This window comes from Aspergillus novofumigatus, assembly GCF_002847465.1.
Source record: "Aspergillus novofumigatus IBT 16806 chromosome Unknown P174scaffold_3, whole genome shotgun sequence".
Lineage (NCBI taxonomy): Eukaryota > Fungi > Ascomycota > Eurotiomycetes > Eurotiales > Aspergillaceae > Aspergillus > Aspergillus novofumigatus.
This window is the reverse complement of record NW_020194276.1, coordinates 310437-332807: the sequence shown is the minus strand read 5'-3', so window position 1 is coordinate 332807 and position 22371 is coordinate 310437. Positions and strand designations below refer to the sequence as shown.

The following is a 22371-nucleotide window of genomic DNA, read 5'->3' as shown; positions in this document are numbered from 1 at the left end:
AACGCATGGGTCAGGGGCACACGTGATACGCGCCAAGATTCCCTTATCTTCCCGGAGGCCATGTATGAGCCTGAGGTGTCCACGAGGGGGATTGTTATTATGGTACTCCGCACAGCTGGCAGCGCAATGCAATAGCTTCAAAGCTTTGAGTCTGTCTCACTCGCCTTCGAACTCACAAGTTTCTTTTCGGCCAGCAATATGCGATAAGTGATTATCAATATTGGTTATTCGCCCTTTTTTTAGAAAAAGAAAAAAAAACAATGACTGCGCGTTAGACTGTATGATTTCTTCGCCAACAACACACCATGATTGAATCCCTGATCAGCGTCGCCTTCTACATCTCTACGGCGGTGACACTATTACTGTTCCTACTTCCTTCAAGATACGACCTGAGACGGTCCGACAGGAGCAAAAGGAATGCTTCCAATGCGGCTAAAACGACGACGCAGATTCTCGTCCTGGGCGATATCGGCCGCAGCCCGCGCATGCAGTACCATGCTTTGAGTATCGCGAGGGGAGGAGGCCAGGTAGACATTATCGGTTACGATGGTACAGCCCGATCAGGTTTCTAATCGCGAATGAGCGTATGACTGACGCTCTTTATAATACAGAATCAGAAGTGCATCCCGACATCTCGTCCAATCCTAGAATATCCATAGTCGCTCTTCCGCCGCACCCGACCTTCCTGCAAACAAGTAATAAGCTCCTCTTTCTGCTATTTGGTCCACTCAAAGTAGCCTTCCAAGTTGTATCTCTTTTGTGGGCTCTTGCTTACCGCACAGAGCTCGCTCAATGGCTACTTGTTCAGGTAAGACCCTGGCCGGCCCAAGTGACTTGTCCGGTATCCATATCCTCTCGCTAAGTTGGTCCAATGCAGAACCCGCCTTCCATACCTACATTGGCAATCGCATCCATGGTATCGTTTCTCCGGCATACTAAGTTGATAATTGACTGGCATAACTTTGGGTATACCATTTTGGCGCTCAAACTTGGGGAGAGACATCCACTTGTGCGGTTTTCCAAATGGTATGAGAAGAGCTTCTGTAGATACGCCACGGCGCACTTCTGTGTTACAGGAGCCATGGCTTCCGTTTTGAAGAGCGACTTTGGCCTCACAGCCCCCATAATGCCCTTGCATGACCGGCCAGCAAGTCATTTTCGGCCCATCTTGGACGAAAGCGAGCGGAAGAGTTTTCTTGAGTCTTTGCCAGAAACATCCTCGGTAAAGCACCTGCTCCAGGCTGGGTCCCTCCGTGTAATAGTCAGTTCGACGTCCTGGACAGCTGACGAGGACTTCTCGTTACTCATTGACGCACTCTGCCGGTATTCGAACCTGGCAACCACTAGCAACCCTGGATTACCCGCTGTTCTGGCCATCATTACTGGGAAAGGACCTCAGAAGGACATGTACCTGAAGCAAATATCAAAGCTTGAAGAAGCGGGCAAGCTCAGCAAGGTCACCATTCGCACCACATGGTTAACCACCGATGACTATGCGCGCCTTCTGGCGTCGGCTTCCCTGGGAATCAGCTTACATACCAGTAGCAGCGGTGTCGATCTTCCCATGAAAGTTGTTGACATGTTCGGGGCTGGATTACCGGTGCTTGGCTGGGATCGTTTTCAAGCATGGCCTGAGCTAGTAACCGAGGGTGTGAACGGTATGGGCTTTGGAAGCTCTGGTGAGCTCCTCGACCACCTTGTTGATCTGTTTGAGAACCCAAGTAAGCTGGAGAAGATCCGTACTGGTGCTCGCAAAGAGAGTAATCGTCGCTGGAATGACGAATGGGGTCCCATAGCTGGAAAACTATTAGGCCTCGCATAAAGCCCTCATTATTTCCATCGGTATTCATTTAAGCCAGTGTTCTTCCCCTTCTGGGCAGCTTGAGTTCATCTGAATGTAGCCCTTAGGCACGAAACTTGCCACCACAGTATATGCACGTGTCAAAAACGTTAGAGAGTTTCTTATAAGCGCTTTGGAGTTCACTCCCGTGGAGCTGAGCGAGACCATCTTCATTGAGGTATTCTGTGCTGCAGTCGGAGCAGAACTTGGATACTCCCGGCTCTTGAATAGAGAAGAATGAGAGATTGCAACGAACTATGCAGTTAATCAGTCCAATTGTGCTTCACGGTGCGCAGAGAGTCTTCATGGGCTTACCGAATAGATGGCCACCGGCACACTGTGCTTCCTGTGCTGAATACCAAGCTACCCCAGCTTCGCATATATCGCACTTTTCAAAGATGTGCCCACCAGCGCCGTTGAGCTGCTCTACGGACTTTGGTTCGAGTTGATTCCCAGGCGAGGAACATTTTGTTAACTCCTCAGTCAGGTCAACTCCGCTAGCAGTCCCAAGCCACTCGAAGACTTTCCTAGCTTGTAGGAGTAAAGATTCATCCTTGGATTCTACAAGAGCACAACAGGCAGCCGTATACACGAGTTTCTGGTACCAAGGGTTCCTGTCATCATAGTCAAGAGAACGCAATGTGAAGCGCACCACCACCTCGCGTCTCAGACGCAGGAAGTCTGACGTGAATACTGGTAACTCGCGAAGGAATGACGGAGCCTGTGGTTGCTGATATAGGTTTGCTCTGGAGAAAACAATGATAGTGCGCTCCTGCGAGCCAGTGCGGTACTCAATCATGTCTCCGGGGTGAAGAGTAAATGCGACAGCAATGAGTCCCTCGTAGGCTGCCAGTCCCCAGATCCTGCCGATCGCTAGTCCTCCGAGATCATGGTCAATATCGAAGCTCTCCCGTATAGCATCAAGCTGGCTTTTCCAAGGTGGCGGCGAGAGCAGGCCGTCATCCTGAGCATCAGTGGGTTCAATGAGTTCCTTGACTGCAGCATATCCTCCGGAGGTGCCCAAATGAAGCGAGGATAGCTTGGACTCATTATCGCTTGCGACAGTCATGGCTATATTCTATTAGTAAAGCAGATTAAGTTGTATTAGTGAAGCGCGTACCACTGATAGATTCCCAATGCCTTGCCTCCGTTTTCTCAATGGTGTCGGTGTTTTCAAGCAGGGGGTATTCTCTTGTTCGAACTCTTCCAGATGATGTCTCTTTGCCCTCATATACGGCGCGAGGGAGGTTTATCACCATCAATGCTCCTACTGTAGTCACAGCTAGGCTAATTTCCCCAGACTCTGCCTGAATATACGTGAGTCCAAGGTATTGACTAATGTTACTCAGAATCTTACTGCTTGAAACCACTCAACGGGGCCGCGGTAGACGCGTTCGCCAGCATCTTTGCTAGATAGATCTGGATTCTCCGAAGCGGTTGCCTGTAAGTTCCAGCGAGAAGGAGCCTCCGAGTCTTCGCCATCTCGCCGTATGTTTACATCGAGCCTAATCAGCTTGAGTTTGGTACCATAAGTGGCGACTGCATTTGCTATCGCATGGCAAACGTCCGGTGCTGTCTCATCTTGCTTGAGGAGCCAGGGACCACATGACAGGCCCGAGATCCTCATTTTGGACTTCAAGGACGTAGCTAGGATCGAGCCGGACTGGACAATAGGATATTTTGCCGCAGGATCATGCAGTGAGATGATCGAGACTATATCAAAAGAATAAGCAGAGAGAGCCGAACCAGCTTCTGCTCTCCGAACGTGCACGAAAATCAGATCATTGTCGTCATTAGCGACTGTAAGTATTTGAAAACCCCATCTGCTTTCGGATGCGGGGACGGAATTATTTTGGCCCTGCGGTAACTTTAGAGGTGGACACCATGCGAATTCCCTTATGTTAGTCTTCCTCAATCGCGGGCCCTCGTCGTGGATGAATGAGTTGAAATGTGCTGCTAAGGCATCGTTGACGATGGCAACTCGCATCCATTTTCCATCAACGAGTTGATAGAATGATAGTACCAAGTTGGAAGTCAGCACTGCAAGTGTGCACCGCCTGTGTCTGGCGAGTCCTGGTGGTGACCAGGACAGACTGACAACTGAGCTCGGCGAGAGTTCAACCCCAATTGAGAAATCATCCCGGTTCTGAGGGAAAACTGTGGGCCACTCCCTGTTCGTGAACAGATTGGCGCGAAAACGCGTGATATGCCATTCTGTTTCAGACTTTGGACGATCAGAGCCACTTTCTTCCTTCCCCTGCGTGGGTTTCTTCGGGGTCTATTTGGTGTGAGCTTTATTCAAGAAGCACATAGTCGACGTTATGACGGAGCATACTAGGATCTGAACATATTCACCCGCGGCAAGGGCAAGCTCACCATCTGCTGACCAGGCAAGGCAATTGTAGCAGGAAGGAGAGATGGTAAGCTCGACCTGATCGAACATCGCTATCGTGAGTCGGAACTAGAGTCCTGTCCGTCAAGTGACTACAGGGATACCAAAGCAAGCTCTTGACGGACCAAAGTAGTGCTGCTAATCTCACTATTTTCTAAAGCAATTGATCACTGTAGTAAAGTCTGAACAATAGCTGGGATGTAATAGTTTCAACTATCTGGGTTTAGCCCCCATCTGGACGATGACGCTTACTGCTTTCGGTAAGCGTTATATTTAGTGTCACGTGACAGTGTCTATACAATTGTGCTGAGAAAACTACTACATAATTCATCAATTCTCAATTCTCATCCATATATATATATACAGTCATAGCATGCTAAGAAATACTGGTCAGAGCGTGGGTATAATCATGGCGTGTCGCTTTTGAGGTGACCAAGAACTTTGTGAACAGGAGGACCAATAGGAACGTTAATCAACGGGCTTCTGGCTCAGTCGACCCGATCCAGCTTCTGAACAACCATTGCAGTTGCAGCACCACCACCGTTACAGATGGCAGCCACACCGTACTCCCCAGGCTGCAATTGATGGAGAAGAGTGACCAAAATACGAGAGCCAGAGCTTCCCAGGGCGTGTCCCAGGGAAATGGCTCCTCCAAGAGGGTTGACCCTAGCATTCTGCAGACCGAGAATCTAATGAATAGTTAGCAAGGGGACAGAATCAGACAGAGGTCTATAAATGCATTCAAACTCACCTTCTCGTTAGCCTTGATGACGGCAGCAAAGGCCTCATTGAACTCCCAAACCGCGACTTGATCCTTAGTGATACCTGCCCGCTCGAGGGCGATGGGGACGGCCTTGGCTGGGGCAACGGGGAAATCCACTGGGTCGATGGCGGCATCTGCGGTAGAGACGATGCGTGCAAGAGCCCGGTTACCCTGAGCGAACTCACGTGCAATAGCTTTGCTGCCCAGGACGAGCGCCGAGGCACCATCATTCATGGTGGAAGCGTTGCCAGCGGTCACTGTGCCGGTGCCATCCCTCAAGAATGCCGGCTTCAGTGTGGTCATCTTATCAATTCGAAGGTTCTCGTAGCCCTCATCACGTTCAATGACTGTCTCTCCCTTCTTGCCTTTGACGGTAACAGGGGCGATCTCCTCCGCGAATTTATTCTCCTTCCAAGCTGCTTGCGCTCGCTGATACGACTGAATGGCGTACTGATCTTGTTCCTCACGCGTAATCTCATACTTCTTAGCCGTTTGTTCAGCGCAGATGCCCATGTGGAACTGGTTGTAGACATCCCACAGGCCATCCTGGATCAGACCATCCTGTAACTTGATTTCTCCGAAGGGTGGCAACTGGGTGGATCGAGGCAAATAGTAAGGAACGCGTGACATGTTCTCCATACCACCTGCAACCTGGGCCTCGGCGAGACCGAGTTGAATGTTTTGAGCGGCCAGGGCCACGGCTTTGAGGCCAGATGCGCACACTTTGTTTACCGTCATGGATTCCACTGTAGGAGAGAGTCCGGCGAACATGGAGGCCTGGCGAGCGGGCGCTTGACCAACTGCACCCTGAAGAACATTGCCCATGTAGACATCGGTAATCTTCTCAACAGGAACGCCAGATTTGCTCACGGCAGACTTGATGGCAACTGCACCCAATTCGGGAGCGGATACAGAGACAAAGGATCCGTTGAACTGAATGAGTCGTTAGTTGATAAAGAAGACGACGAGGGGTGACCTGTAAAAAGCTTCACCTTAGCAGTAGGTGTTCGAGCACCACTGAGAATGTAAGCCTCCTGAATCTCTTTCAAAGCTGAACGAGAGGCACAGAAGTTTCGTCGAGATGCGGGGAATGCGGCGCGCCTGGCGACCAGGCGGGCTGCCAACCCAGTTGTTGTTTGAATCGCCATGGTGGGGGAGTAGAGGTACTGTAAGGTGATTATGAGGGTGCTTCAGAAACAGGAGAATGAGAGAAGGAGTACAGTTCGAGATGGAGATGGATGAAGCGGAAATGTTCTGCTGGCTTACTGCAACTCGCCTCTGGCGTCCTCCCCCGATCTCCGCAAAGTATTCCGCATGTAGCCGCGCTCCCGCAACCGAGGCTGTTTGGACATTGTCTGTAATCACATGATCGTGGCTCACATGACCTTAATTTCACATGACGTTTCGGTGTACTTACTCAGCAATGGCGTTTCAAGCTATACAGAGAAAGCTAGTTTCTCCATGTGGAAAGTTTTACCGTTCTCGGCCCCGGATGGCAAAGAAGGAACAACGGCACGACCAGCTAAGCAAGAGGGGAATCCCGACCCTCAGACGACTGACCGGTATTGGATCAACGCTTCTCCTCCCGCTCTTGTGATCGCTTCTCATCGAGAAGGATCCATATCCCGCTGGCTATCTCAACTTCTCTTGTGGCATATCCCTCTCGACCTTTTGGTATACAAATCAGGTCTCTTACTCTCCGATCTCAACAGCTCCAAGACGGGTGGTTTACTTGCAGTCTGTAAAGCCTATTCTGATAGCTCCTATCGGTCGTAGCACCCGCCGCCATGTCTACTTCTGCCCGCCGTCGTCTCATGCGTGACTTCAAGGTACGTTATTATTGAAAGCCATTGATTCTGACTCAGTTCGTTGTCACCTCTTTTCTCCATATATTTTTATTTCGTCCTTGCACAATTTTTTCTGCTTGTTCTACCCTGTAACTCAACTACCAGCCTATGTCTCGTGAGCTAACTTGATTCATAATCACAGCGCATGCAGACTGACCCTCCTGCCGGCGTCTCAGCATCTCCAGTAGCTGACAATGTCATGACCTGGTGAGTTCTTCATTCTTCTCGATTCATCCGTACATCTGAAGAATGTGATGATGGAGTGACTGACATATCCGTCTCTAGGAATGCCGTCATCATTGGCCCCGCCGATACCCCGTTCGAAGATGGTACATTCCGCTTGGTCATGCATTTCGAGGAACAATACCCCAACAAGCCGCCAGGTGTCAAGTTTATCAGCCAGATGTTCCATCCTAATGTCTATGGTACGGGGGAGCTTTGCCTTGATATCCTGCAGAACCGCTGGAGCCCGACCTATGACGTGGCGGCCATCTTGACTAGTATTCAGAGGTATGTTGAATGTTATTCCACAACCTACTAGGGACAGTGATTCTGATATCATATCTTATGAAGTCTACTAAACGACCCTAACACGTCATCTCCGGCGAATGTGGAAGCATCGAACCTCTACAAAGACAACCGAAAGGAATATATCAAGCGCGTGCGTGAGACAGTCGAGAAGAGCTGGGAAGACTAGTTTACTCTCAGCGGAGGAGTTGTCGAGCTCAGTTCTCTCAAGCCGGTGGTTATTGTTTCTTGTTTTGGATCGGTCAACAGGAACAATGTCGTTCACCCGGGAGTCACAAGGGGACGTTAACGACTCTGACGGGTTGTTGATCTGAATGTTCTGGCCGAGTTCGTATTTGACTTCTACCTTATGTTGACGATATGCACAGCGCGGGGTTTTTGGCGCCTGGTGAATTATTTATTTTTGCTGGTTGTGTGGATAGCTGCATTGTTTATTTCTGCCCTGCATAATGCATGAGCCTTTCTTGTCTTTAAAGTCGTCCGATTCTGCAGCCTGCTCTTCCGTCTTAAAGTGAGCGTAGACATCTTCTCTCCGTACAGGAAAATGTAGCTCTAGATAGATATAGCTGAAAGAAAAGCGTTGCGCATGTGTGATCGACTGGCGGCCTTTTGGTGATGCGGGACGAGTGTTTCTCTAACGTTCTTAGGCCGGCGCCAAGCCACTTCCTCAAACGGCTGGTGTCGAAGCATTCCTGCGACTCTTTAACAGATTGATCCCCAGCTACTCTTCCTTGCTCGATCAGCAGTGAGTCCTAACCCACATCACAAGCTCGTGGTGGTGTGTGCGTGCGGACTTGCTTTCCTCGACCCATCCTTCTGTCACTGTTTTGGGGTGAGGACATCGCGTGTTCCTGGCTGCCGTCTCGCACGTGGACCCCTGACCCAAACATCCCACCGACTCTACGCAGCTGGTCAACAGATCGAAATCCGGCTCTGAACGAAAGCCTAGACGTTACCCGCCTCCCCTCGGGGCTGTCCCTCACCTCTCGGTTCTCTTTCTGGTGGCTCTTGAGGTTTGAGTCGGAGCAAACATGGCGTGAGTATTCTATCAACTGCCGCTTGAAACAGTGCGGAGAAGACTGATGATAGCCTGGCATGACAGATCATCTGGGCCCGGCTCCAACACCATCAAGGGTTTGTATGCTCCGTCCGAATACATATGGTCGAAGATACTCACCGGTACTGCATAGTCGTTGCGAGATTCCGACCGCAAAACAAAGTCGAATTAGCGTCTGGAGGAGAACCGATTGTTGAGTTTGAAAATGAGCAGTCATGTAAAATCAACGTGAGTCTCCTGTCGACGCTGGGAAAACGCAAGGTTTGGTGGTGCTTGGAGATATTGACCAGCGATAGTCCAGGGAAGGCTCAGGAGCCTTCACCTTCGATCGAGTTTTTCCCATGGACTCGAGACAAACTGACATTTTCGACTACTCGATCCGCCCTACAGTCGACGATATCCTGAACGGTTACAACGGTACGGTCTTTGCTTATGGTCAAACAGGTGCTGGAAAGTCATATACTATGATGGGTTCCGATATCGATGACCCGGAGGGCAAGGGTATCATTCCGCGTATTGTCGAGCAGATCTTCGCAAGCATTCTCACTAGCCCGAGCAACATCGAATATACGGTCCGAGTCAGCTATATGGAAATTTACATGGAACGGATCCGCGATCTCCTGGTGCCACAGAATGATAACCTGCCTGTCCACGAAGAGAAGTCGCGTGGTGTCTACGTCAAAGGTCTACTCGAGGTCTATGTCTCCAGTGTGCAGGAAGTCTACGAAGTAATGCGGCGCGGTGGTGCGGCAAGAGCGGTGGCTGCGACCAACATGAATCAAGAATCCTCTCGGTCCCATTCCATCTTCGTCGTCACTGTCACCCAGAAGAATCTAGAGACGGGCTCCGCAAAGAGCGGTCAGCTTTTCCTGGTAGATCTCGCAGGTAGTGAAAAAGTCGGCAAGACTGGCGCCAGTGGCCAAACCCTCGAGGAGGCCAAGAAGATTAACAAGAGTTTGAGTGCTCTTGGTATGGTCATCAACGCGCTGACAGATGGCAAATCGACGCATATCCCTTACCGTGACTCAAAGCTCACTCGAATTCTGCAGGAGAGTTTGGGTGGTAACTCTAGGACGACCCTGATTATCAATTGCTCTCCGAGTAGCTATAACGATGCGGAAACGATCTCAACGCTGCGATTTGGTGTGCGCGCAAAGGCAATCAAGAACAAGGCGAAGGTCAATGCTGAGTTGAGTCCAGCTGAACTGAAGCAACTACTTCGCAAAGCGCAGACCCAGGTCATCAACTTTGAGAACTACATTTCAGCTTTGGAGAGCGAAGTTCAAGTGTGGAGAAGCGGCGAAACAGTTCCCAGGGACCGTTGGACACCAGCCAGAGGCTCGGAAGCCGTCAGCGCGGCCAAGGCTGAAGCTCGTGCAAGTGTTACGCGACCTGGCACTCCTTCTCGATTGCAAGAAACTCCCCGATCAGAGACACCACGACCCGACTCTAGATACGGCGACCGATCTAGCACCCCCAGCCTTGTGCTCGAGAAAGATGAACGGGAGGAATTCCTACGGCGGGAGAATGAGCTCCAGGATCAAATCGCCGAGAGAGAATCCCACATTGCAAATGTGGAGAGGAGCTTGCGCGAAGCTCGAGAGGAGCTCAAGAACCTCAAGGAAAACTCAGCACGCTCTGGCAAGGACAATGAGAAACTCAGCGCGGAGGTCAACGAGCTTCGGATGCAGCTGGAGAAGGTTTCCTACGAGGGCAAGGAAGCCTCGATTACAATGGACAGCCTCCGGGAAGCTAATGCTGAGCTGACCGCGGAGCTGGACGATGTTAAGCAGCAACTCCTTGACGTGCGAATGAAGGCCAAGGAGACCAGTGCGGCACTCGATGAGAAGGAGAAGAAGAAGGCGGAGAAGATGGCGAAGATGATGGCTGGTTTCGACCTGGGAGGCGACGTTTTCTCAGACAACGAGCGGAAGCTTCAGGACCTTATACAGCGGGTGGATGCATTGCACAAGGTCAGCGAGGCTGGCGAGCCAGTTGCCCCTGACGACCTCCTGGAGTTACGGACCAGCCTGGTCGAAACTCAGGGATTGATTCGGCAGGCTGAGCTTACCATGAATGACCATGGTGAACTGAGCGAGCTGCAGGACAGCCGCAGACTGGAGTTGGAGCAGAAGCTGGCCGACCTCGAGCGGGACTATGAGAGCCTTCTGGAGCGCAACCTGGGCGAAGGTGATGTCGAAGAGATCCGCGAGCGGCTGGAAAAGATTTACGTGACCCGGAAGGAGACCGAGTTGCAGGCAGCGGCTGAACTCCGCAGCGAGATTGCACGCAAGGACGAGGAGCTCGCCAAGATGCGGCAATCCCTTGCAGATTCCCAGTCTAAGGCGTCGACTAACGGCGCCACCGGCAAGAACCTGCAGCAGCAGATCGCCGAATTCGATGCGATGAAGAAGTCCCTGATGCGCGACCTGCAGAATCGTTGCGAGCGGGTGGTGGAGCTTGAGATCTCGCTGGACGACGCTCGAGAACAATATAACAATGTGCTGCGCTCATCTAACAACCGTGCCCAGCAGAAGAAGATGGCTTTCTTGGAACGCAACCTGGAGCAACTGACTCATGTACAGCGGCAGCTGGTGGAACAGAACAGCAGCCTGAAGAAGGAGGTCGCCATTGCGGAGAGGAAGCTGATTGCCAGAAACGAACGGATTGCGAGTCTTGAAGGTCTCCTGCAAGAAAGCCAAGAGAAACTTACTCAGGCAAATCATCGGTAAGTCGTCCCCTATGGAATAGCTCGGCTGTGAGCAAGATACAGTGGCTAATATCATATCCCCACCTACAGGTTTGAGGCTCAACTCACTGCTGTTAAAGAGAGACTGGAGGCTGCGAAGCAGGGTTCGACTAGGGGTCTTCCGTCTATGGATGGCAGCGGCGGTTTCAGTTTTGGCGGCTCGAGAATCGCGAAGCCGCTCCGGGGCGGTGGTGGTGGAGGGCCAGAGAGCAGTGCTCCCGTCGCAGGAGTCCAGTCGCAGGAGAGCGGAAAGCGCACAAGCTGGTTTTTCGATCGACGATGATCCACGATTTCTCTTTTGCTGTTTGTTCTACCCTTCCTCCGAACATATCTGATTGTCTTTTTTCCCTTTCGTTTCGTGCAAATAGTGCAGCAGCCTTTGTTGAGAACCCGTTCTTATCATCTTTCTTGGTGTCTAGATATCCTGCCGCTTTTTCTGCTCTCCTATCTCTGTGATTTGGCCGATGACGAAGTCTGTTCCGCTGTGCTCATGACGTTGCCCTTTTTCTGTTCCGTCTCGTTCTTGCATCGCTGGTTACACCTAGATTCCGAGCCACCGACGAGCCTATGCGAGGAGAGGCCTCCGGTTCCCCTGATACCCTTGTATACCAGACCGATAGAAAGCACCTCGGGAGGGGGGAAGGACGGTTTGGAGATGAATACATAGTAGATGAATTTCACCGGATGTCAATAGAAGATACGGTCTCAATTAGTAGATGTCATTACTTCGCGAGGAGAATCCTGCGTATCCCGAGTGATCGCGATGTTTCTCAGACTATAGTATAGTGTCTAAGCTGGATTTCATGCCAATATCGAAAACAACAAACGCCATGTCATGCATGAATACATAAAAATAGAAGATGAAATGAACAAAATGGGTATCAATAAGATCAAACTTGCCAAACTTGCAAGAGGAAAACAAAGTGATGTGCTCTACTCCAACAGTGTGACCCTCACACCGTCCATGCCCATGGTCGTCACAAGCCGGTCCATCATGTCCGATGTTGGCGGCTCACGGGTCTGAGGGGAGATCAAGGACCGTACGACCAGAGTCGGCTGGCGCGACTTGCCAGGGGATTTCGGCGGTGTGAGCGGCGATTCGTACTCTTCGCTTTTCGGTTCGGAGACACGATCAGGTATTCCATCAGACAGGGTGCGGTTCTCCGCCTCGATAGCCGCCCGCTGTTTCTCATCCATAGCGAGAATTAGATTGTTAAGAATGACGAGCGCGGAGCGAATGCCCCGGACATAGAGGCCGGAGAAGCCATCGAAGAAAACGAAGGGGAGCGGGCCGATGAACCCCTGCTGCTCGTTCTGCCCGGCTCGAACCGTCGACACGGCGACGCCGAACTCGGTGTGGATGCCGCGCAGCGCGGCCCGCGCGGCCTGGACATCCCGCAGCAGCGCTGGTTGCAGCGAGGCTCTTCTTTTTGATGGCAGGGCGAGTAGCTCCCGGACTCGTTTCACGTAGCCGGGGACCTTTGAGATCTCGCTGAAACCGCGCTCCGCGACGTCGGTGTAAGCGGACGAGTCGGGTCGTCGCGCGTTGTCGGCGGCAATCTGCCTGTTCAGGTCCTGCCATTCCGGTGCCTGGAGAAGACATTCCTCGCCGGACAGCAGAGCGGCTGTGACCATCAGGTTCCGGTAGACGATGTACATGGCCCGGCCGAATCCGTGGAGGTGAGCCTGCGGACCGCGCAGTCGCATCATCGTCTTGATCCCGGCAGCATGTCGCAGCCATGCGTCGGGATTTGTGCAGTTCTGTACCTCGAAGCAGGCCAAGCTAATTGCGGTGGCTAATGCCTCGTCGGACGTGGCTCTCGAGGCGTTCGATAGCATAGCTGCTAGGCCGCGGAGAGACCGTGTGTACATCGCCCTTGCGGCGTCCGTGTACCGCGGGTCGTTGTGCAGAGCGCCAGTGTATGCAGTGGTGCAGGCGCGGAGCGCCCAGTCGAAGGGGGTGTTCATTGATCCTCGCCGGCTGTGGACATAGGCGACCCAGTTTACTGGGACGCGATTCGCGGTGCACATGAAGTAGCAGGGGAACGCAGTGAGCACGTAGTCCGTGAAGACGTCGGTCTGCTGGGAGGACGCGGCCACGGCGGTCAATGAGGGCGATGCAAGCTCGTCGATCGGAGGACAAGAGGTCGTTTCCGTCGCATTGGAGATGCGAGAGACGGCCCAGGTGAGGCCGTTGGGTTTGTTGCGAGGGGGAGTGTTGAGGAGGACGAGGACGAGGATGTCAACTGCCGACGTCTCTGCAAGGCTGGCAGGTCATCGTGAAACTCCAGGGTCGTCGTCGCATTACCGGTACAAAGGAGATTGAGGTCTCTGCAGCGCGAGCACGGTGTTTGACCGGCGCACTGGAGCAGGATTAGGACAAATTCAAGCCAGTGACCTTAAAGAGCAGCTTCAAGGAGATAAGGATCATCGAAAATTGCATGAAACTGGACAACGCGACATGGGAGTAGCTAGCGCCCGATCGCACTGTGAACAGCAATGTGTCATGGGAAAAGACATGATAGGCAGAATTGCACAAGAATGAATGCACAAGAACACATATAGGATGAAGCAATATAATAATCAAGATCGTAAGGCAGTGGTTGGAATTGAGTCTAAGCTGACAAGGACCTGACTAACCTGGGTTCGAGCATCGATACAATTATGACAGCCATGTGGCACCGCGGCCATGCTCGTCACCAGGACATCAAACGAATTTCCGCAGGCTTCGTATTCGGAACACTCGGCATGAGGAGCTGCTCTGCGCGAATGCTTGATTATCGGTCTTGGGAGGGTCGTACGGGGGTGTCAGTGTGCCAGTGTGGTCCAAGATGCCCGGCACTCTAAGGAGGAATAGGAAGAAACAGGCTAGAGCGCCATTTTGGAGCGGTGGAGATGGCCATCAATGAGACACTAGTGGTCAATTCGGAGCCAAGCGACTTCGCCGTAAGAGGCTATAAAATGAGACGATCAAGGCAAACATACTTGCACAATGCATTGCTCAACAGCTCAAGGCTATTATTTGAGTCGAAATTATTGTTGCGATCAGAAGACTTGGGATGAATCGGTTGTATACGAAGTACACTCGATAGTTATATCCGCTTCAAAAGCATATGGCATAGTTGATTATTCTAGGCTCGCACGCTAAAAGCACAAACCGCATCCACCGCAATAAATAGTCGGCAAAACAGTCGGAGAGACCAATGGCCTCTGCTAAAATCCTGTACATGAAACGAAGAATTATCCCACGAAATCCGCCCTTGTTTTAGGGAAGACGCGTGATCCAACCACCGAAAGGAAGAGGTAGCAAGCAAACCGGAAGAGAAGAGAGGTAAAATCACCGAGATTTTGTCTTTTTGTTTTTTTCATGTACAGAAGAGCAGAAGCAAGGAGAAAAAAAAAAAAAAGAAAAAGAAAAAAGTTACAAGAAAACTGAAGTCTTGTCTACCAAGCCCTCGTAAAAGAGTACCTTGGCAGGCGCAAGTAAGAGAACATGGGCTGTGGGAATCCTAAAAAATAGAAGCAACAAATACCGACAGAAAACCAAGAAGATAAAAAGCAAATGGAGTGAGCCAAGGTCAATGAGGAGAACCTCGAATTTGCGCCGCATTCGCCAGAAGGTAAGAGGATGCACGACACTATGAGCGGGAGGACACGTCGTCCGCGCGCACTATACCAATCCATCGTAGAGGGACAAGGCGCTGACAATGGTCTCGTCGCGTTTGCTGCCCTCCTTGAATTCCTCCATATCCAGGCTGCCGTTCTCGTCCTTGTCCATCATGCGGAAGATCTTCTTGACTCGTTTCTCTGGTGTGTCTTCGTCCTCGGGCAACTTGACCATGGAGCCGACCTATACTCGCCCCGTTAGCTGGAGTCTGTCCGCGAGAGAGCCAGTCATTGTGAGATCGCACCATTTTGTAAATCGCCTCAACAATAGCCAGCATCTCGTCGTACGTAATCTTTCCGTCGCCATCGATGTCGTATAATTGGAATGCCCAGTCCAGCTTGTCCTCCATCTTACCCCGCGAGGTCACCGACAACGCACAGATAAACTCCTTGAAATCGATCATGCCGCTATTATCCGAGTCGAACACTCTGAATACATAATTTGCAAACGAGGAAGGATCGCCAAAGGGAAAGAATTGTCGGTAGATCTTCTGGAATTCCTCCTTTGTCAGGGTCCCCGAGGGGCAGTCCTTCAAGAAACCTACCCCGCCATGCCACGGTCAGCGCACTTGAATCTCCTCCGGCTTGGGATCGCCGCTGCTCACTCTTCACACACCTTTATACCATTGTTGCAGCTCTTTTTTATCGAAATGTGTCGCCCTCTGGAGCTCTTCGAGCTGGGAGGGGGAGAGCTTCGACTGTCTATGTGGCCAGTTGTCGTTAGCTTATATTCCTAAGCGGGGATGTTTGCCCCAACTATAACGACAATCAAGAAGAAAAACATTAATGTAGGCCCGTCGAGACGACAGACCCTAGTTTCAAAAACCATATAGTCCTCGACCCCGTGGGGAAAGCAAAGTCCATAGCTGGCGGGTTGTAACCCCGTCTCACCATTCCCCTGATGCGCGGAACGACAAACAAGCGCAGTACTCACGATTTACCCATGATCAAACAAACTTCCCGCACACTATCAAGGATAAAAAAGTAGCTCTTAGCCTTTGCAAGGACAAGCGAGGCTCAGCGCTCCGAAATCTTATGCGACGGCGGTGGAAAGACGGAAGCACGGAAGACGCGGGGTAAAGCGAGGTTTGCTTCGATAAGATCGTGTGCTGCTTGGCCAAGAGAGGGTGAGAGCTAAAAGAGTATAGACGACTGACAGAGAGGCTAATAACGGATGATATAGGAACAAAAACCTGGTGCAGTTAATACACTTGAAAGTTAATGGTTCGGGTTCCAGTCGGAGAAATAGACTGTCGAAATAGACTGTCGTAGTGTCGTAACTGGCCGTAAGTCTTCCCGATTGTGATGGAGTCAGTCAAGCCGTCAAGCGTGGGCAGTCCATCGGTCCAGAACAGGTTGTCGGCTTGGCAGACGGCAGGATGGGAGGAAGCTCCACTATGCATCATGGATAATTCATGCAGGGTATTATTTTTATTATCATCAAAAGATATCTACGTAGTATTATTCTAGTTCCCATTCTCGAACCCCGGTCTGGATGGTTTCCTATCTACTGTAGCTCCTGATTAGATTGACGTTCTATTAATAACACCGTGATGCGGAGAAGAATCCCCTCCAAGCTCAGACCCTGTGCGCCTTGAACAGTCTATAATATATATCTACATTTCGTTATCGTACATCACCTGCTCATCTCGAGTCAAATCAATAATCGCACCAAACGCCCCGTTGTCGTTCCTCCGCCATTGCCTCGGTGACTAAGTAGCTGGAAGCTGACCCAAAGATATGTACAATGTCCCGGCTGACGTCATCTGCTTAAAAGAACATGATACTAGCGGAATATGGATGTGTAAGAACCAGGGAAGCACGAAGATACCAGAAGTAAGCGTATTCATCAGACAGGCTTTTTATACTTTGAAGTCCGATCATCACGTCTGGACCGTTCCATCGTACGTGTATTCAACCGTTCGGCAACGGGATCTCCCGTCCGAAGACCGAGAGCAAATGCAAGTTGTGCTGATTGATCAATTGGACGCGCGGACTACCTGCTAATTATGACTTCGAATGGCATAAATAATGTACGAAGTTTAGTCCACCTTGATCGAGCCGTAGATGCGTTGTACAAACGCCCAGCTGGCGAAGAATCCAATCGAACCTGTGCAGAACGAGTTAGAGACCACCTCAAAACCCTCCAGCCTGGTTCATGGACGAAAAACATACCTGTTAATATGAAGACCAGGAAACCGATCAAGGCAGAATAACCCACATAGAGGACTGCCCCTGTGAGTCCACCGAAGCTCACTCGAGTGATCCAGAAAATAAAGGCATTGATGAAAACATAGAAGCCCGTCATTCCGGCTCCAGCGAACGCCCTCCAATGCCACCGGTAGTTTTCAGCGCACAACAAAAAGTAAACCAACAGGACCGTGGTGGCCGCAGTGGTCATGATCATGAGTCCATAACAGAGGAAGAGGAATCCGAACATGTAGTAAATCTTGTTCGTCCACAAAGAAGTCATGATGAAGTACAGCTCCACAAAGATAGCTCCAAAAGGCAAAATGCCCGTAAGTAGCAAAGAAGGAATTGTCCGAAGGCTTCCAGTCATGGGAGGAACTTGTCTCGGAATTTGGTTGGTCTTCGTTGGACCTTCGATTGCCTGAAAATGCAAGTCAGCAGATGCTCGTTAGAGGGTGAGCAAGAACATACTCGTTGCTTGAAACCAAGCCAGCTGCCTGCCACACTTAATGGCACACTGATGACGAACCAAATGAGGACCAGGGCAAGCATGGTTGTGAAAGGTACGGCTCCACTAGAACCCTTGGCCCAGACAAACAGGTTCAGCAGGAAGAAGGTACCAAAGATAAGCCCAGGAATCAAAACCGGAGTCAGGATGATGTTGCGCTTCCAAGCCTCGCCGCCGAATGACTTGTATACGCGAGCCGAGACATAGCCTCCGATGAAGCCAAAAAGGGTGTAAATGAGGAGGATGGCAGTGGCCAAGAAACCGCGGTTTGCTGGCGAGAGAAGACCGAAAAGCGCGAAGACTTTGACAGAATCAGCATTCCGTGCGCACAACGAAAACTTTAGATAAACCTACCAACTGTCACACCAGTCATCATGAAAAGTTGAGCCCCGTTGCCGACAAGCACACTCAGGAGCAAAGGTGACCTGGGGCATCGGAATACATCGCCATGAACCAGCTTCCAGCCAGAATCCTCTTGAATTCCGTCCTCAATGGCAGCTGACGTGCCATCCAAATCTTCGAGATTGATCATGTCCAGGCGGTTGTAACGAGCGATGTCTTTTTTGAGAGCCCTCAGAAGGATCATACTCACCATACCGACCAAGAAAACTACAAACACGGCAGAGTTGATGAGTGAAAACCAATGGATCTTCGGATCGTAAACATGCAAGTACTTATCCCAGCGAGTAGCCCAAGGAGTGGGCGATTCGCGCCAATACACGCCATACGTCCAAGTGACTGGAGTCTCGCCATCTTCGCTCAGAATTACAGCGGCGTCGTCTGCGCCGCACTCCACTGTTCCGTGTTCAAGGACTCTGGAATCACGCCGGGACGCCGGTTGAACGAGCACACCGACAACCCGGTACTTGTCCTTGCTGCCGAACCCTACGCGATGATAGTCAATGACGATATCATAGTGGTTGTTCAGCATTGCCTGCCCATCATCATTCAGAGTGCCGAGCGCGAAACCTGGACTGTAGAACTTGGACTGGGTCACTGCGTCCAGATTCAACTGAGCACCGGGGAGCCCATCCACCAACCAGTTGATATTATAGCCCTGAGCTATCCTTCTGTTGACAAATTTGGCGCTTCGCGAATCGAACTTGACTTCTCCACAAACAGCCTTGCATGATTCATTCTTGCCCATGAACAACTCAAATGGCGATGTCTGGATTCGATCACCGAAAAGAATGCTACCCAATGACTCGCGAACATCTTTCGGTCCATCTGCCGGACGACAAAAGTGGAATGCGGTATGATAGTAGTCGTAAGCGAAGACGGAATGCAGCTGTTCATCTTGTTGCGCTAGCCCCGGGGTAAGATGGTTGACGTAGAGCGGCACAGCTTGGCCTTCATCGTATGAAGTGGGTGCTACACCAGGAAGGTAAAAAGCGGCGGATAATGAAGGAGCTGTCAGGAGAAGAGTAGATATCGTTAACCGTTTGTCGAGCCGCATATTGGGCGCTTCCGGAGGGAAAAGGGGACAATCAGCTCAGGTGTGTCGGTCTAGAATAAACGGGCGAAGCCTAAAGCGGATAAAGATGGCTTATAAAGTATTCGAACTGAACCATAGAGCGAACTGGCGCACCGTGAAGATGAGGCCCTACTCAGAAGATCATGTGTAGGAGAGTGGTCAATAGATGAGACCAACAGGATGAAAGGATTACAATTGTTGGGGAAGCTGGAATAAGTGACAAGCAGTGGTTACTCCGTACGAGCTTTGGTTACCTGGACTTTCCGCAGGGCCAACTAATCCGCGGTCTTGGCACACGTGATAGCTCTCAGATCCCAAGCAACCGGTTAATCATCACGTGCCGATAAGATTTGGGTGATCGAAAAATTTCCCTCAAGATCTTTTACCGCACTCTAGAGTAAGGACCCAGGTTATATAACTATCCAACATTACAATGGCGACCGCAGCGGCTCAAACAGATCCTTCGGGCCTAGAGAATATTTCTACGTTACTGGAGAATCTCACCAGCTGTTTGTCGAGCACCGGGTCGTCCCTTCCGAAAACAAAACGAGGATCACCAACCGACGTCTCCATCGAACCTCCTCACGATGGCATATCGCTTCTTGACACCAAAAGCGACCTGTTACTATCTTATCTACACAACCTGGTTTTCCTTGTCATTTTCCAGTTGAGAGAGGTAGCCCCTGCGGAGTCGAAGGCAGAAGAGAACAGCCATGTCGATGATGGAAACTCGTCACTGCGCGAAGAAATCGTTAAGAAGCTTACCGAGCTCCGCGTGTATTTGGACCGAGGCGTTCGGCCTCTGGAGGGTCGATTGAAGTACCAGGTTGACAAAGTCATCAAGGCTGCAGAGGACGCCGACAGAGCCGAGCGCGGTGTTCAGGCCACGACAAAGAGCAAGGCAAAGAGTGCGAAATCTGCTAGAAACAAGGAATCTGGCTCGGCGGAGAGCTCCGGCAACAGCGAGAGCGATAGTGAAGGAGAAGACGAAGAGGAGGAGGACATTGACGAGATGGCTTACCGGCCGAATATTTCTGCCTTCGCGAAGGGAATAAAGCCGGAGGCTCAGACAGAAGAGAAGGCAGACAAGAACGTGTCAGGGGACGGAATCTATCGGCCTCCGAGAATCATGCCAACTGCACTTCCCACAACCGAACGCAAAGAGCAGAGGGACCGCCGTCCACGCCGATCCAATGTCATTGACGAGTTTGTCAGTGCTGAATTGTCGGCCGCGCCCATGGCAGAGCCCAGCATCGGTAGCACAATTGTCCAAGGAGGAAGACATTCGAAGACCAGGAAGGAAAGGGAGCACGAGGCAGAACGTACTACCTATGAAGAAACCAACTTCGTGCGGTTGGCCAAGGAGAGCAAGAAGGAGAGAGCCAAGCGGCGCGGTCAGGGCAAGGAGAGCACTTTTGGTGGTGAAGAATGGAAAGGTCTTACCGAGGGTGCAGACCGGATCGCAAAGCTCACGCGTAGGGCCAAAGGAAGCGGTAGCGCGCTGGAGAAGAGTCGGAAACGAAAACTTAATGACGATGGACCACGCAGTGATGGCGCGGCAGTTGGTCAGATCTTTGAGAAGCGTCGGAAGAAGGTTGAGAGCTGGAAACGGGCTTAGATGTACATATTTTGGCATTATGGATATGGTCCTGGAGTTCTGTTTATATGTGAGGCAACTGGCATTTCACCGATACCATCAAAAGTTGATCGATTATATATTGTGCCGCCTGTGCGAACTCTAATCAGAGCATCTTCTAACACTACCTCAAATCTGTTATCCAGCGCTAATCATTGATCTAATGAGCTCTGTACATTATTACGTAGATCAGATTTAGCGATGATAAACACATGCTGAAATGGCACCATGTCCAAATTGCATTTTCACATGCGTCGGAAAGCGAATGACATCATCGCCATTTCGGCCTCAGGAACAGGAACAATTAATCAATGAGAAGCCCATCCACCATTCGCTTTATCCTCAGTCCTTCTCAACTCAAAGAGCAACATCATACTTCGAAGGAAGAAAATAGGAAGATGGAAAACCCAGGTTAGCGCCCAGATCCTACAATGATGGCCAATCTGATCTAATGTGACAATGCAGTGTCAGAGATATCAACTGTTATCGAGCAGCTGATAGAGTCACCACCATCAGTTCAGCAGGAAACAATAGAGAAATACTTCACACCATCAGCAGCTTTTGTACATCCATTCTGTCGGGTTCCGAGTTATAATGGCAGCCGATGGGCCATCATCAAGATCTTCCAATGGTACAAGATCATGTCGCCTCGAATTGAGCACCAGATTCATTCCATAGGCAAGTATTCATAGCTCAGTCACTGATCTTGCGGGGTCGCTAACAGTCTACAGCTTATGATGAAAGCCATCTCACTCTCTATATTACCATGTCACAGATATTCTCAATATGGGTAGTCCCTTTCCACGTCTCTCCAGTCAGACTCACCACAGTCATCAACCTTACCACGGATTCTGGAGTCCAGAAGCCCTCGATGGTGAACGGGGATCATACCCTCTACTACATCGCCAAGCAAGAAGATCTGTACCAGGTCTCGGAATGGATCAAGTTTGTGGTTCCCCATGTGGGGCATCTCTTTGTTCTTGCTTTCCAATTATTCGCGACTCTCTTCTGTATGCTTGGTGTTGTCATCTTCTATCCTATCATGTGGCTGGAGGAAAGACGGGTTATTCCTTACAAGATGCTGCGTAAGGGAAACCTTCTGTACAATATTGAGAGGAAGATACCGGAGATTAAGAAAGAATGAGGCGGAAGTCTCGAGAAGGTCGTCAAGTTTAACTGATGTGTTATATTGGCGTTGTTTGGTTACCACCTTCTTGGGGTCTCTACTCTGTTTCCCCCGTGAGCATCAATACAATTCAGAGATTTATTATTAGAACTTTTGTCCAGCCGTCGGCTTCTTATATACATTCCTATTACCTCCTCACACACTGGCGTATATCTGCCTTCTGCAGATTCTTAAACACCTTTCAAGTCTATCCAAAACCAAGAGACCTTTCAATGGACCTGATTCTCTTTGTTCAAGGCAGACAACAGATCCAAGGGCGGGGTGATAGTTATGAGAAGATGGGCTTCTGTGAGTGTATCTTAAACAAACATTGGAGCCCATAACCATGACTCATGGGACATGCGACTAGGTAGTCTTCAATCAATATTGGGATGGCGCTTATGTCATTGAGGCTCCATGACTTGCTTCGATCTTTGGTTTATCTCGTAAGCTTGAGGGAATTAACGAGGAAGATATTGACATAGAAACGTAAGTGTAATTTTTTATAAGTGCTGTCTACAGGAATATCAAACATATTTTTGGATAAGAGTAAAGA

At 50.5% G+C, this 22371-nt stretch overlaps 10 protein-coding genes across 10 annotated transcripts; 5 read left to right on the top strand and 5 right to left on the bottom strand.

The window, feature by feature from the left end:
* Positions 1-112: 112 nt before the first annotated feature.
* Positions 113-1828, top strand: P174DRAFT_403276 (chitobiosyldiphosphodolichol beta-1,4 mannosyltransferase). The gene is made up of 3 exons (XM_024823980.1): positions 113-549; positions 612-808; positions 878-1828. Exons 1-3 carry the CDS (start codon positions 306-308, stop codon positions 1820-1822), a joined length of 1386 nt encoding a protein of 461 aa, XP_024683502.1. The 5' UTR covers positions 113-305; the 3' UTR covers positions 1823-1828.
* Positions 1829-1904: 76 nt separating this feature from the next.
* Positions 1905-4380, bottom strand: P174DRAFT_403274 (uncharacterized protein; the record flags this gene model as incomplete). The annotated part of the gene is made up of 5 exons (XM_024823979.1): positions 4176-4380; positions 3198-4118; positions 2961-3147; positions 2156-2911; positions 1905-2095 (listed from the first exon to the last, which is right to left on the bottom strand). The coding sequence occupies exons 1-5, from the start codon at positions 4281-4283 to the stop codon at positions 1905-1907; spliced, it is 2163 nt and encodes a 720-aa protein (XP_024683501.1). The 5' UTR covers positions 4284-4380.
* Positions 4381-4602: 222 nt separating this feature from the next.
* On the bottom strand, positions 4603-6251 carry P174DRAFT_439590 (thiolase family protein). Its single transcript, XM_024826843.1, has 3 exons — positions 5988-6251; positions 4984-5928; positions 4603-4921 (listed from the first exon to the last, which is right to left on the bottom strand). The coding sequence occupies exons 1-3, from the start codon at positions 6141-6143 to the stop codon at positions 4721-4723; spliced, it is 1302 nt and encodes a 433-aa protein (XP_024683500.1). The 5' UTR covers positions 6144-6251; the 3' UTR covers positions 4603-4720.
* A 412-nt stretch (positions 6252-6663) lies between these two features.
* ubc2 (E2 ubiquitin-conjugating protein RAD6) lies at positions 6664-7961 on the top strand. Its single transcript, XM_024826842.1, has 4 exons — positions 6664-6824; positions 6985-7049; positions 7128-7352; positions 7416-7961. The coding sequence occupies exons 1-4, from the start codon at positions 6783-6785 to the stop codon at positions 7537-7539; spliced, it is 456 nt and encodes a 151-aa protein (XP_024683499.1). The 5' UTR covers positions 6664-6782; the 3' UTR covers positions 7540-7961.
* Positions 7962-8051: 90 nt separating this feature from the next.
* P174DRAFT_439588 (putative kinesin family protein (KinA)) lies at positions 8052-11919 on the top strand. The gene is made up of 5 exons (XM_024826841.1): positions 8052-8406; positions 8473-8504; positions 8561-8655; positions 8724-11155; positions 11228-11919. Exons 1-5 carry the CDS (start codon positions 8402-8404, stop codon positions 11457-11459), a joined length of 2796 nt encoding a protein of 931 aa, XP_024683498.1. The 5' UTR covers positions 8052-8401; the 3' UTR covers positions 11460-11919.
* Positions 11901-13867, bottom strand: P174DRAFT_510788 (uncharacterized protein; the record flags this gene model as incomplete). The annotated part of the gene is made up of 3 exons (XM_024831720.1): positions 11901-13442; positions 13463-13539; positions 13817-13867. 3 exons carry the CDS (start codon positions 13865-13867, stop codon positions 12110-12112), a joined length of 1461 nt encoding a protein of 486 aa, XP_024683497.1. The 3' UTR covers positions 11901-12109.
* Positions 13868-14597: 730 nt separating this feature from the next.
* P174DRAFT_439586 (EF-hand domain-containing protein) lies at positions 14598-16104 on the bottom strand. The gene is made up of 4 exons (XM_024826840.1): positions 15777-16104; positions 15459-15544; positions 15088-15383; positions 14598-15026 (listed from the first exon to the last, which is right to left on the bottom strand). Exons 1-4 carry the CDS (start codon positions 15785-15787, stop codon positions 14847-14849), a joined length of 573 nt encoding a protein of 190 aa, XP_024683496.1. The 5' UTR covers positions 15788-16104; the 3' UTR covers positions 14598-14846.
* A 287-nt stretch (positions 16105-16391) lies between these two features.
* On the bottom strand, positions 16392-19233 carry P174DRAFT_439584 (transmembrane 9 family protein). Its single transcript, XM_024826839.1, has 4 exons — positions 17895-19233; positions 17504-17841; positions 17018-17453; positions 16392-16952 (listed from the first exon to the last, which is right to left on the bottom strand). Exons 1-4 carry the CDS (start codon positions 18994-18996, stop codon positions 16885-16887), a joined length of 1944 nt encoding a protein of 647 aa, XP_024683495.1. The 5' UTR covers positions 18997-19233; the 3' UTR covers positions 16392-16884.
* Positions 19234-19409: 176 nt separating this feature from the next.
* On the top strand, positions 19410-20763 carry lcp5 (small subunit rRNA maturation protein LCP5). The gene has a single exon (XM_024826838.1). It carries the CDS (start codon positions 19448-19450, stop codon positions 20630-20632), a length of 1185 nt encoding a protein of 394 aa, XP_024683494.1. The 5' UTR covers positions 19410-19447; the 3' UTR covers positions 20633-20763.
* A 205-nt stretch (positions 20764-20968) lies between these two features.
* Positions 20969-22180, top strand: P174DRAFT_385958 (uncharacterized protein). Its single transcript, XM_024823282.1, has 3 exons — positions 20969-21061; positions 21116-21328; positions 21382-22180. Exons 1-3 carry the CDS (start codon positions 21049-21051, stop codon positions 21792-21794), a joined length of 639 nt encoding a protein of 212 aa, XP_024683493.1. The 5' UTR covers positions 20969-21048; the 3' UTR covers positions 21795-22180.
* Positions 22181-22371: the final 191 nt, after the last annotated feature.

Excerpts from the sequence above, each read along its gene's own strand:
- P174DRAFT_439590 (XM_024826843.1), bottom strand. The coding sequence starts at position 6,143 with ATGGCGATTCAAACAACAACTGGGTTGGCAGCCCGCCTGGTCGCCAGG. Across the intron at positions 5,929-5,987 it reads CTCGAACACCTACTGCTAAG|TTCAACGGATCCTTTGTCTC; the intron begins GTGAAGCTTTTT and ends CGACTCATTCAG. Across the intron at positions 4,922-4,983 it reads TCATCAAGGCTAACGAGAAG|ATTCTCGGTCTGCAGAATGC; the intron begins GTGAGTTTGAAT and ends ACTATTCATTAG.
- P174DRAFT_439584 (XM_024826839.1), bottom strand. The coding sequence starts at position 18,996 with ATGCGGCTCGACAAACGGTTAACGATATCTACTCTTCTCCTGACAGCT. Across the intron at positions 17,842-17,894 it reads GATGACTGGTGTGACAGTTG|TCTTCGCGCTTTTCGGTCTT; the intron begins GTAGGTTTATCT and ends ATTCTGTCAAAG. Across the intron at positions 17,454-17,503 it reads GGCTTGGTTTCAAGCAACGA|GCAATCGAAGGTCCAACGAA; the intron begins GTATGTTCTTGC and ends TTGCATTTTCAG.
- lcp5 (XM_024826838.1), top strand. The coding sequence starts at position 19,448 with ATGGCGACCGCAGCGGCTCAAACAGATCCTTCGGGCCTAGAGAATATT.
- P174DRAFT_439588 (XM_024826841.1), top strand. Across the intron at positions 8,505-8,560 it reads CGGCTCCAACACCATCAAGG|TCGTTGCGAGATTCCGACCG; the intron begins GTTTGTATGCTC and ends GGTACTGCATAG. Across the intron at positions 11,156-11,227 it reads CTTACTCAGGCAAATCATCG|GTTTGAGGCTCAACTCACTG; the intron begins GTAAGTCGTCCC and ends CCCCACCTACAG.
- ubc2 (XM_024826842.1), top strand. The coding sequence starts at position 6,783 with ATGTCTACTTCTGCCCGCCGTCGTCTCATGCGTGACTTCAAG. Across the intron at positions 6,825-6,984 it reads GTCTCATGCGTGACTTCAAG|CGCATGCAGACTGACCCTCC; the intron begins GTACGTTATTAT and ends TCATAATCACAG. Across the intron at positions 7,353-7,415 it reads ATCTTGACTAGTATTCAGAG|TCTACTAAACGACCCTAACA; the intron begins GTATGTTGAATG and ends TATCTTATGAAG.
- P174DRAFT_403276 (XM_024823980.1), top strand. The coding sequence starts at position 306 with ATGATTGAATCCCTGATCAGCGTCGCCTTCTACATCTCTACGGCGGTG. Across the intron at positions 550-611 it reads AGACATTATCGGTTACGATG|AATCAGAAGTGCATCCCGAC; the intron begins GTACAGCCCGAT and ends TTTATAATACAG. Across the intron at positions 809-877 it reads CTCAATGGCTACTTGTTCAG|AACCCGCCTTCCATACCTAC; the intron begins GTAAGACCCTGG and ends GGTCCAATGCAG.
- P174DRAFT_439586 (XM_024826840.1), bottom strand. Across the intron at positions 15,384-15,458 it reads GCTGCAACAATGGTATAAAG|GTTTCTTGAAGGACTGCCCC; the intron begins GTGTGTGAAGAG and ends ATGGCGGGGTAG. Across the intron at positions 15,027-15,087 it reads TTGAGGCGATTTACAAAATG|GTCGGCTCCATGGTCAAGTT; the intron begins GTGCGATCTCAC and ends GGGCGAGTATAG.
- P174DRAFT_385958 (XM_024823282.1), top strand. Across the intron at positions 21,329-21,381 it reads GCACCAGATTCATTCCATAG|CTTATGATGAAAGCCATCTC; the intron begins GCAAGTATTCAT and ends AACAGTCTACAG.